At 49.5% G+C, this 12,077-nt stretch overlaps 1 protein-coding gene across 1 annotated transcript; it reads right to left on the bottom strand.

The window, feature by feature from the left end:
* Positions 1 to 1,075: 1,075 nt before the first annotated feature.
* Positions 1,076 to 9,578, bottom strand: PRXL2C (peroxiredoxin like 2C). Its single transcript, XM_040988860.1, has 6 exons — positions 9,362 to 9,578; positions 9,058 to 9,126; positions 6,316 to 6,369; positions 6,068 to 6,173; positions 2,986 to 3,117; positions 1,076 to 1,731 (listed from the first exon to the last, which is right to left on the bottom strand). Exons 1-6 carry the CDS (start codon positions 9,551 to 9,553, stop codon positions 1,604 to 1,606), a joined length of 681 nt encoding a protein of 226 aa, XP_040844794.1. The 5' UTR covers positions 9,554 to 9,578; the 3' UTR covers positions 1,076 to 1,603.
* Positions 9,579 to 12,077: the final 2,499 nt, after the last annotated feature.

The following is a 12,077-nucleotide window of genomic DNA, read 5'->3' as shown; positions in this document are numbered from 1 at the left end:
AAATACATTCAAATATCTGGATACTTTTCAATCTGTTTTTTTTATGACTTAATAGGCTTTATGTGAAAGTATTACCAATTCAAAGAAGTTATTATACTTGCTAGTAATTAGCAGTATTTTGATTTTGTTACACGGTTCCTCAGAATTTCTGGGACACTTCGCAACAAGATAGACTAAGATTCTAGAACAGAAGAGGTGACAGCAGCCATTGCACTGTGGCACACTGAGGGTCAGAAGCAGCAAAAACTTTTAACTTTTAGTATGCTTGGAGGAGACTGAAACAAGTAGTCTTCAAATTCCATTCAAAAAACACACTGACCATATTGGAAATGTATCTCAAATATCAAGAGCAAATTTTTTTTAACTTTTTTTTTTAATTTATTTTTATTGGAAAATCAGATTACAGAGAGGAAAGGCAAAGAGAAAGTTCTTCCATCCTCTGGTTCACTCCCCAAGTGACTGCAATGGCCGGAGCTGAGCTGATCCAAAGCCAGAGCCCTCCGCTTCTTCTGGATCTCCCACGCAGATGCGGGACCCCAAGGCTTCGGGCCATCCTCAACTGCTTGTCCCAGGCCACAAGCAGGGAGCTGGATGGGAAGTGGAGCAGCTGGGATTAGAACTGGCGCTCATATAGGATCCTGGTATGTGCAAGATGAGGACTTTAGCCACTAGGCTACTGTGCTGGGTCCCAGAGGAAATATTATTCTCTTTCACTCTCCTCTCTCCACCATCACAAATTCCAGGTGATACAGGCCAGGTGCTGTCCGTGTGGGACGCTTGGCGTGGCACACTTCCTGTGCGTGGAGCACCTGGTTGGAAATGTGGGGACTACAGTCTGCTGGTGTGACTGGTACTTCTGTGGAGGCTGTTCTGTTAGGAACATCTCTGCCCTGTGAGGTTCTCGTGGCTCCCCCTCCCCTCACCCAAAGCAGACACATTCTAGAAACCGTGAGAAACAAAAAAGAGCAGAAAACGTGATCCAGGTATCAATTTCTATCTGGGATTAAAATTCTGGCCTTGAGTCCAAGAATTAAAGGAAATGAAACTTCTGGTTATCAATGATGATTTTTCGTTGTTGTTATTGTTAAAAAGCCCCATAATGCTGCACACCGAGATACCCACTGGCAGTATGTTGGTGTATTTATTTGTATACTCAAAAATATTAATCCTGGATCTGTAAAAATGTGGGTAAGTTTAGAGTTTGATGTGTCCTCTTTTCAATGAATGAAATGGTTCCTAGTCGCTTTTTCTTCCCCTTAAATATTCGGTTGTGCTAATTTATGATTTAATGACTAAAATAAGAAAGATCTTTCACCAAATGGATTTACCATGGTGTAAGAAAATTAAAATACGCGCAACTTCGTAGCTTTTACAGCTTTCCTTTGAATTCGTGTATACTTGTTATTTTGTGTAAAGCCGTAGAAGTTATACAACCAAAAACATCCAGGGCATTGTGACAGCTGCTACTTCTCGGTACACAATGCCACCGGGGTGGAAGATCTGATCACCCCGAGCGCCACGGCCGAGCCAGCAGGTGCCACACTGCGTGCAGCACTGCGCCTGCGCATCAGCCTCCGTGCCGGGGCCCCTTGGGCGGCTTTAGTCACACATGCAGCACTGAAGGGCGGCTTGTGAAATTCACGTGCTCAACTCCCACCAGCTGCAAAACGAAGTTGATGGGCTTGTGGTCCAGCCTGTTCCTGTCGAGGTGCATGAAGTGGATGGTGTTACCTGCAAGAGAACCAAAGGCTCAGGTGCGCGTGTCACACACGAGGGATTCACTTGACGTGTGGCTTACTGGAATCAGGGAAGCTTTTCAACTTTAGACTAGTCCAAAGGGAAAAATGAATTACCTGGGACCCATCATGTTCTCTGTGTAATGCCATAATAATCTCTAATTATGGTAATAAACGATGACAGGGATTATGGTTAAATCAGAGCCACACTTAATGGTTTATGAGATCCAAGAGGAAAGATCCTTAAAGTATGACCTTTTGTTAGAGTTTATTAACTATAAGTAAATAAAATGTCTTGTCAGGCAGGCAGAAATATAGAAGTAACATAAACATTGAGCCAATGAATCACATTTCATAAACATACATAATAATGGAATAAATAACTCACTTCAAAAAACTCATTTCCGGTACTGATTTGATTAGGCCATCTGTACAACATTAAGGTAATCAGTTATAATATACTTAGTTATCTACAATCCTTGGATCTGTTCAAATAAAAAAAATTAATCACTGGGGCTGGGGCCTGGCGCCATAGCCTAGTGGCTAATATTCTCGCCTTGCATGCCCAGGATCCCATATGGGCGCCGATTCGTGTCCTGGCTGCTCCACTTCCCATCCAGCTCCCTGCTTGTGGCCTGGCAAAGTAATTGAGGATGGCCCAAAGCCTTGGGACCCTGTACCCATGTAGGAGACCCAGAAGAAGCTTCTGGATTGGGTTTCAAATTGGCTCAGCACCGACCATTGTGGCTACTTGGGGAGTGAACCAGCGGATGGAAGATCTTTGTCTCTCCTTTGCTTTGTAAATCTGACTTTCCAATAACAATAAATAAATCTTTTTTTTAATCATTGGGGCTGTTGTTGTGATGTAACAGGTAGAGTTACTGGTGCCATATCAGCTTCTTATATGGGTGCCAGTTCAAGTCCGGGCTTTTCCACTCCTGGTCCAGCTTCGTGCTAATGTGGCCTGCACAAGCAGTGGAGGATGGTACAAGTCTTTGAACTTCTGCACCCACATTGGGGACTAGGAGGAAGCTCCTGGCTCCTGCCCTTGGCCCAGTCTTAGCTGGTATGACCATGTGGGAAGCAAACTAGCAGATGGAAGATCTTCTTGTCTCTAACTCTGCCTTTCAAATCAACAGAATCTTCAAACAAAAGCACAGCTTCCTTCCGACCACGTGGTCCTCCACCACGTGAGCAAAGTGGCCTGTGGACATGTTGCTGCCCAGCCTCGGCTTTCCTGGCCTCTTACCTGGACCCACAATGAGGGTTCCGCCTTGCTGGGCTGGGTCGCCTTGGAAATCGAAGAGTGGTCCCGTCACTGCCCGCCACAGGCTCCGGAGGCTGCCCGAGAGGAGGCTGGACTTGATGTGGGGGCTCTGGCCTGAAATACAGAGAACCGTCTAGAGCTGTTACCGTGGCAGGCCTGGCTCCAGGTTTGGAAAAAGAAATCCTTTGGAGTGTCACACGTGGCTTGGCATGTGGCTTCCTCTTTCATTCCCAACACGTCGGCTCAGTGGACTCTGCCCTGCGCAACGCCATGTATGTATGGCATCGCCAAATGCCAATAGCCACACTGTCTCCAGACGCCGCCACGTGTGTGTGTGTGGGGGGGGAGAGACAGGAGTCCCAGGGGAAAAGCCACTGCTCTAAAAGGGAAAGTGATGGGGAATCTGGAGCATTTCTGCCTCAGGCAAAACATAAGCTGCCCAATTCTCTCACCTTCCTAGTGCTTCCTGATTGAATTCCCCGGCTGTTTGGCTTAGTCTCTTACCTAATTGCATCCTTTAAAACATTTTTGTGGCATGTCAGCATTGGCTCAAGTTCCAGCTGCTCCACTTTCAGTTCAGCTCCTTGCTAATGTACCCGGGAGGGCAGCAGCGGAGAGCCCCAAGTATCCCACAAACTTCTCCTAAGCAGCTCCCATTGTTCCTTCCTGTTCCCGGACAAAGGCACGGGATGGAAGAAGCCTGGGTTTGGTTTAAGTGTTTAATGGAACAAAACCTGCTAGGGACAGAACCATGGCTCAGCACGCTATCCCCCAGCCTGTGGTGCCGGCATTCCATAGGGGTGCCAGTCCTAGTCTTGCCTGCTCCGCTTGTGCTTCTGCCAGCTCTCTGTCTATGGCTTAGGAAAGCAGTGGAATATGGCTCAAGCCTTTGGGCCCTGCACCTACGTGGGAGACGTGGAAGAACCTCCTGGTTTCCGGCTCCAGATCAGCTCGGCTCTGGCCGTTGGCAGGCATTAGCGCGTGAGCCAGCAGATGAAAGACCTTTTATCTCTTCTTTTCTCTGTCTGCCTTTCAAATAAAAATAAACAAATCTCGAAAAAGAAAACCTGCTAACCTGCCACTACGTTGCACCTGTTCCCCCCTTGGTCCGTTTCCTTCCTTAGTTCCCTTGGGATGGCACCTTCCCCTCCTCTCCCTCGGAGGGGGGACAGCCTCTGTTCTAGCAGTTAACTTCTCTCTAACCTCTGCCTTTTGTCTTGCTTTCCAGTCTTTTATTTCAATGACTACACAGCCGCTTTTGTCCTGCCTGGTCGCTTCACATTTCCCAATTTCTTTCAACCTCTTCTATTCCATTGATGTTTACAAGGCAGCGAACATTCAACTCACCAAGATAACGGGCTGCGTAGCTTAGGAACACGACTCAAAGAATGAACTTCCGTGTTCCACCGCGTGCTGTGTTTAAAACCCAAGTTCAGAAGTCCAAACTCTGTCCTCGCATGCCAAGAGTGAGGTTCATGCTTTTACGATGTCTGAAGCTCAAGTGGAAGGGGTGCTTAACGCAGTCAACAACGGAACCATGTTTACTATTAAGCATGGACTATACCTGCTGGCTGAAGACTCATTTTTAAAAAAGATTTCATTTTTATTGGAAAGTCAGATATATCGAGGAGGAGAGACAGAGAGGAAGATCTTCCGTCCAATGATTCACTCCCCATGCAGCTGCAAAAGCTGAACTACACTAATCCAAAGTGAGGAACCCGGAGCCTCCTCTGGGTCTCCCACATGGGTGCAGGGTCCCAAGACCTTGGGACATACTCAACTGCTTTCCCAGGCCACAAGCAGCGAGCTTGGTGGGAAGCGAGGCCGCCGGGATTAGAACTGGTGCCCAATGGGATCCCAGTATGTGCAAGGCAAGGGTTTTAGCCACTAGGCTACTGTGCTGGGTCCATAAAAAAACTCACTTAAAAAATCTTTTTATAAATGGATATCATTAATTTTCAACTCCAATGTGTTTCTCCAATTCCTTAATTTTTCAAGTGGGACTATTTGGAGACTAATTACGAGTTTCAAGCGCTTTCCAAGGAGAAATCTCAAACAATTATTTTAGAAGAACTCATTAGGTTCCATTAGGCCTAAGGTCTGGAAGTGTCTCCACTTGGAGCATCAGGCACATCTCTGCTTTGCCATGCAGGTGTGTTCTCTTGCAGGCTGCCATCTTTACTGTGACAGAGAAGGACAAAGTGTTACTAAAGGAAAGTCCGCAGTTTGCATGTCCCAGAGCTCAATCAGACAATATAGACTTAAAGATAGTATAGCAGGCCCTGGCGCAGTAATCTGTTGTCTGAAGTCCTTGCCTTGCATGCGTCAGGATCACATATGGGTGCTGGTTTGTATCCCAGCTGCTCCACTTCCCATCCAGCTCCCTGCTTGTGGCCTCAGGAAAGCAGTTGAGGATGGCCCAAAGCCTTGGGACCCTGCACCTGCGTGGGAGACCCGGAAGAAGCTTTTGATTCCTGGCTGCGTATTGGCTCAGCTCTGGCCATTGTGTCCACTTGGGGAGTGAACCAATGCACAGAAGATCGCTCTGTCTTCCCTTCTCTCTGTAAATCTAACTTTCCCTTAAAAATCAATGCCTTTTCCCCCCCTGAGTCGGACTCCAGATGGCAGGCCGCTTTACTCCAGTGACGGCATGAGGCACGCTGATACTGAGTTCTGACTCAGGGGTTTGTTTTCATTTACAAAATAAGATGTAAAAATGACAACAAAAGTCCAGTTTTTCACTTTCCCCCGTAAACACTGCAGCATCTCTGAAAATCTCGGTCACTACATACAGTTCTCTCTCTAGACCTTTGTGTTGATAAAAATCTTTTTTTGACATCCAACTTGCTTTTTGCATTCAACAGTACTTTGCCGATGGCTTTTTAAGTCATTACACCCGGATCATCAATCTCTAGTCCAGTGTGATCGGACCACTGACAGAAGCATATCTATGAATGAAGCTGTCATTTAGTTTCCTGGGAGACACATATACCTGTATGATGTCATTATATCAACATGAAGACGCACCACCAGCATCTTCTACTTGGGACACACTCTGTCTCACCTGAGGAGGACAATTCTTCACCTCTTTTCATTCCCAGTCGTTTATAAATTTCTCTCTCAGGATCCACGTAGATTTCATGAGAATATCCAGTCAGTTTGCAGAACGGCTGAGGAGAAGGGAAGAGCTGACAATTCATGATAATCTAACCAGCCAATTTAACACACTCAGTGGCTCAAAAGATGTGATCTTTTTTTTTTTTAATATCTGCAATAGATTCAATGGGTTCATTCCCAATCTGCTAGATTTACCTCAATATGATGGTAGGATGACTGTCCGATCACTATAAGCGTGACATCTGCTTCCTGTAGGAGGAAAAAAAAGGGACAATTACGTGTTACTAGGAATTACATAGGTTTTATACAACTTCCCCTAACTCAACTCTGCTTCATTCTAGTACCACTTTTATCCGCCTTTACGCTTCTAGGAGAACGAAACAAGCAACAACGCTCTGCGTCAAATCAAGAAATGCATCTACAATGCTTAATGAATTCAGGTGATCCCCTTCCTATGAAGTTCAAGATCAGTACGGGCACTGAGGTGTAATGGGTGGCTATGTCCCCTGTGATGTGATGTCCCGCTGGGGTGCAAGTCTGAATCCTGGGTATTCAACTTCTGATCCAGCTCCCTGCTGAGATGCCTGGGAAAGCAGCGGGGATGCTCCAGGTGCTCGGGCTGCAGCCACGTGGGAGAGCTAGACAATAGGATTGAACCAAACTGAAAACCTTAGGCAGAGTCAGGAATGAACAACATAAAGAGATCACCCAGGCAATGTGAGAAAATATCCTGAAAACTGTCCGTCTCACAAGGGGTTTATATACAAAAAGTTTGCAGAGTTGTGGCACGGGGCTGAAGTTGATGTTAGCAATTCAAGTACCCTCTGTTCCACTTCTAATCCAGCTCCCTGCCAATGCGCTAGGAAAGCAGCTGAAGCGCTTGGCCCCTGAACCCATGTGGGAGACACGGATGAAGCTCCTGTCTCCTGGGCTCAGCCTGGCCCAGCCCTGGTTGATGTGTCCACCTGTGAACCAACAGATAGAAGATGTCTTTCCATCTGTCTCTCCCTTTCTCTGTAACTCTGAATTTCAAATCAATCCATCAGACTTCAAACAACTTAACAGTGAGAAACCATCTGATTTAAACGTGACTGTTCTACCTGAATAGAGCGCTTTTTAAATTTACTTGAAAGAGCTAGAGGTAGGGGAAAGAAGCCGTGATAGCCACGTGAGGAGTGAACCAGCAGGTGGAAGAACCTTCCTTCTCTCTGGAGGGCCGGGTGCTCTGTCCCTCTCTCTGTCATACTTTCAAGGTGGCACCTGGCGTCCTCAGAACTGATGCTATTCAAGAGCGTGAAGGTTACTAGGCATGTGCGAGGTCATGGAGAAAGGGGAACTTCATGAACCCCTGGTAGGCATTTACACTTTCCCATGAAGCAATTAAAATCAGTACGTCAGAGAGAAATGTGAAGTGTATGGCTGTGTTAGTCATGATGCTTGGACCACTGTTGCTATGGAAGCAACGCAAATGTCCAATAATGGAGGCGTGGATAAAGGACATGCACGCATGCCCCCTGACAGTGGACTCATTGGTGAGGACCATTTCTGTCTGCGGCACTAACTTCAGTCTGTAGCTTCCTGCCAACACAGATCCTGGGGGTAGCAGTGATGGCAAAGGGACCCCTAAGGAGTTGGGTTCCTGTCCCCAACACTGAGACCAGCACCGAGTTCCTGGACCCTGTCAGACACTTAAGTGAGTGAGCATGGGAGAGAGGTGCTCCCTGTACTTCTCCAATTATTAATAAATAAATAAGTAACTAAATGGGCCCCAGCACCCTACTATTTAGTCAAAGGGGATTTTCCTGTCACCTCGTAACAGCACAGGAGATAAGGCGGGAAATGAGCCAGGCACAGGAAGGCAAGCACCCCGTGGTCCCACTCACGCTGCATATGGATCCACAGTAGGATGGATCCACAGTAGGATGGTCTCCCCCCAGGCTGGGTGAAGGAGGGCTGGAAACGAGATGCCACCCAAGGGATGCCAAGTGTACACAGAGGGACTCACTTCAGGGAGCAAGGTGACTCAAGTCCACACCACATATGTCAGAATTACGAAGAGGCTGGAAATGCTTTCACTGCCAACTGTGGGGTGTATGTGAAGTGATGGGTTTGTTGGGTACATTATAAATATCAATCAAACAGAGGCTGGCCTTGTGGTGCAGAGCGTGAACGCACCGCCACAGGCATCAAAAACGGGCACGGCGCCCATCCTGGCTGTGGCGATACCAATGCACCTAGGACTCCTGTACCTACATAAGGCTGGATCAAGTCCCAGGATCCCGTCTGGGGAGTGAACTGGCTCTGACTGTTAAATACATCTTTAAAACGAATATATACATCAAACTAACACATCATAAAAAGACACGATTATTGCCAATGAGAAAATGATGAAAGGACCTGCGGAAGAATCTTAAAATCAAATTTATGAGAAGCAATAATCTTCCATATTCTTCCCACCCCCAAAACACAATTAACAAAAAACAAAAAACAGGAAGTTTAGCTGTTGGCTAACTTCATTCATCACCGCCACAACTTTATTTTCTTTCGGGTCCTGATTGGACAAGCCCGGCTGAAAACAGGTCCTAATTTGATAAAGCCTGCCCCGTGCCTTCATGGAAAAAGCCCCGTTGAAGGCTGAAGAAAGATGCATTCGTGGCCGCCCTAGCAGGTGGACCGTGCGGTCCTTTAGCTAAGGGAACCATGCACCTTTCACGGACGGCATAAGGGACAGCTGTTGCACGGACACCACGGTGCTGTCCTTTGCTTTTGGCGACTGGCATCCAACATCTGACAATGTGCAGGTCACCGTTAAGTGGCGGCAAGGAACAAACGGCAGGTGTCTGCCGGTTCCGCCAAAGTGGCCGGAGGCAACAGGGGCCTTCCTCCACGAGGTGGCCCTGCGCCAGGGGTTCTGCTGCCCACGCCCAGGACACTCACCTGCAGGAAGCTTTTGGGGATTTTGGCCAGATCTTCCACGTATTCCTTGCAGATGTAACACAGGAAATGCTGAAAGCCAACGAGGCGGGAGCGCAAGTTAGCCAGGCGCGCCGGAGGGCCACGCCCGGGCGCGGAGGAGGCCAGGCGGCCCGAGCTGCTGCCCACCCACCCCGGCTCAGCGACCCAGCAGCCTCGGCCCGGGGAAGCTGCGCTCGGGCTGGCCTCAGCACCGCACCGGGCGGCGCGCACCCCCAAAAGCTCCCGCGCGCACCCCGCGATGCGCCCGCCGGTGGCCCGCGCTCACCCGCACGAAGACCACCACGGCCCGCCGCTCCCGGAACAGGGCGCCGAACGGCACCCGCCTCCCGCGCGCGTCGAGCACCGGCAGCTCGGCCACGGCGGCCGCCAGGGGTTGCCCGCGCTCGGGGCCGGTCGGGGTCGCGACCGGGGTTGCCCCGCCGACGATCTGCTGGGTGACCGGGGCGGGTGCGGCCATCGCGCCGGACGTGGGAAGACCGGGACGCGGCGTGGGCGTGAGGGGCGTGGCAGGCGGAGAGGCGTGGCTGCGCGGCCGTGGGACGCTGCGGAGTGGGCGGAGCGCGGAGGTGTGGGCGGGGCCGTGGCGGTGTGGGCGTGGCGTGGCGTGGGCGTCAGAGGACTCAAAGATGGCGCTGGTGGGTGGTTAGTCTCAGAGGTGACCGGAGCACCATCGCCGGGGCTGAGGAGGAAGAGGGGAGTGTTCCGCGGGAGGCACGCCCTCCTCCTCCTCGTGTGTCCACACTGGAGCCCATCTGCTCAGAACGATCAGGAGCACCGATCCACTCGTGTTTATAGCGCAGCCTCAGTGATGGAGCTTTTTTTGAGTTTTTTGAGAGGAAAGGGATTGTGGAGGATGGCCCATGTTCTTGGAGAAGCTCCTGGCATTGGACTGGCCAGCTCTGTGTGTCCACTCGTGTGAAATCACCCATGTGTCTCTCCGCCCATGGGTGCGTGACCGTGTGTGTGTGTGTGTGTGTGTGTGTGTGTGTGTTTTGCCGGGCAGGGTACCAGGACAGCGACAGGAGGCGGAGGTGGGAGGCCTGACTTTGGCTTTTGCAGAATTCCACGTGGACTTGTACCGTGGGACAAGTGGGCGCAGGGAAGTTCAGGAACCCCTGTACCCTTTTTTTTTTCCATACCGTAAAGTTTTAGACTTTTAAGGACATCAACATGCTTCTGTTTTCACACAGCACACTGAGACTAAAGAATGTGTTTATTCCGCTTTCAGCATGTGATTAAAAAAAAAAAAAAAAGCAAGTTAAAAAACAAGAGCTGTTTCAGCGTCTCCTGTCAGAAACCACGTGTGTCCCTGAAGACCTCTGCAGGCCACCACTGGTCCTGGACTGGAGGTGCCCAGGAAGTCCTCGGGGAAGACGAGGTGTTGGCGAATACGAAGGCAGCACCAGACAGTGGAGGCACCTGGCTTCCTGAACTCTCTCACCCGTGCCTCTAACCCACAGTGCCAGGCAGGCTGGTAGCCGGGGGCAGCTTGCCTGTAAAGCCAGGCAGCGGGCTGGATGTACTTGCACACACGGGTGTGCCCCAGGTGCCATGAGCCAGCACGGTGCACACCTGGAGACAAAACAGGGCATGCTTGGTACTTCAGGAAAGCAGAGGGCTTCCCGTTAACGTGTGTGTGCGTGTGTGTGTGTGTGTGAGAGAGAGAGAGAGAGAGAGAACTGGCAGCAGTTCTCAGCGTGACTTCAAGTGCTTCTCTGGGTGAGGCCACATGTTTGCAAATCTGAGTTTTAGTGGTTGGAACAAGCTAGGGCCATGGAGAGAAGCAAATGGGTTTGGAACAGGAAGTGGGCGTAGTGTTCTCCAAACTGATTCCCGGGTTCCAGGAGATGTACAGTGTGAAGGATGAGATAAAATTGCCGGGTAGGCAATCTGGGCATTGTGATTGATGTCTGACCCACTGGGACCGATGACTGCCCCCACACTCAAGAAATATTTACCTAGCGATGTCCTTGTCCCGGACGTTGCGTTGGACACAAGGAAGGTTAAGGGAACTGAGATAGGCTCGAGGCGAGGATCTTGTACAACTGGGGACAGAAGTACAGAACAAACAATTGTGAAGAGCAATAAATATAGCAGTGTGAATCAGGCATAGGCTGGAACATCGGATCAAATGACCCCTTGGATTCATATAACAGGAAGCCCTGACCAGATGGTCGCGTGTGATAAGGCTATTTATTGCCAACCTAACAGGAAATTCAGAGGCAGCAGATTCTAAGTGTGGCATGATCCTGGCATCTTTGCTCCGCTGTTCCCTTTGCCTACTTCTGTGCTGGTGTTGGCTTTGCCCTCACGCTTCTCCCAGCAGTGTCGAGCTGGTTTAGAAAAAATGGAGAAAACCTTCACGCCCAGGGTCCCTGGAAAACTGCTCATTTCCCCAAATCAGCTGAGACTTACCCTGCCCCGGTCCAGTCTCTGGCAAAGAAATTCAATTTCGATGATGCCTTTAAACTGATTATGTCAAGTGTGCACACTGAGAAAGAAACCAGGATGCCAACGTGAGGAGTGATCCATTTCCCAGTGGTGGCATTATCAAAGAACATAAATGCAATAAAGAAACAGAGTCATCGGAGATGAGCTCTGCTGGCGGACACACACAGCCTCAAGGGCGACTGGGCATCCCTCCCTCACCCAACACAGAGCTGCCCTGCCCCGTGCGGGCTGTGCTTAAAAAAAGAAAAGATCTATTTTATGAGTTTGAAAAACAGCATTACACAGAGAGAGAGAGAAAGAGAGAGAGAAAGAGAGAGATCCTCCATCTGCTGGCTCATTTCCCAGATGGCTGCAATGACCAGAGCAGCCTGCCTGCTCCCAGCACATTACTGTGCCAGTGGTGGGCTGCACCACTGGGAGGGCCCTGCCACAGATTTTCTTTCCTTCCTCCCTCCCTTCCTCCATCTCTCCCTCCCTTCCTTCTTTCCTTCCGTTTTCCCTTTTAGATTTACTGATTTTTACTGGAAAAG

Source organism: Ochotona curzoniae, unplaced genomic scaffold (assembly GCF_017591425.1).
Source record: "Ochotona curzoniae isolate NIBS_2020 unplaced genomic scaffold, NIBS_Ocur_1.0 contig_50, whole genome shotgun sequence".
Lineage (NCBI taxonomy): Eukaryota > Metazoa > Chordata > Mammalia > Lagomorpha > Ochotonidae > Ochotona > Ochotona curzoniae.
Note: the sequence above shows the minus strand (reverse complement) of the source record. Positions and strands in the feature narration are given on the sequence as shown.

Bases quoted from the DNA above. Each gene is read 5' to 3' on its own strand.
- PRXL2C (XM_040988860.1), bottom strand. From the start codon at position 9,553: ATGGCCGCACCCGCCCCGGTCACCCAGCAGATCGTCGGCGGGGCAACC. The intron at 9,127-9,361 runs GTGAGCGCGGGC...GTTGGCTTTCAG, and splicing joins CCGTGGTGGTCTTCGTGCGG to CATTTCCTGTGTTACATCTG. The intron at 1,732-2,985 runs GTAAGAGGCCAG...GTTCTCTTGCAG, and splicing joins AACCCTCATTGTGGGTCCAG to GTAACACCATCCACTTCATG.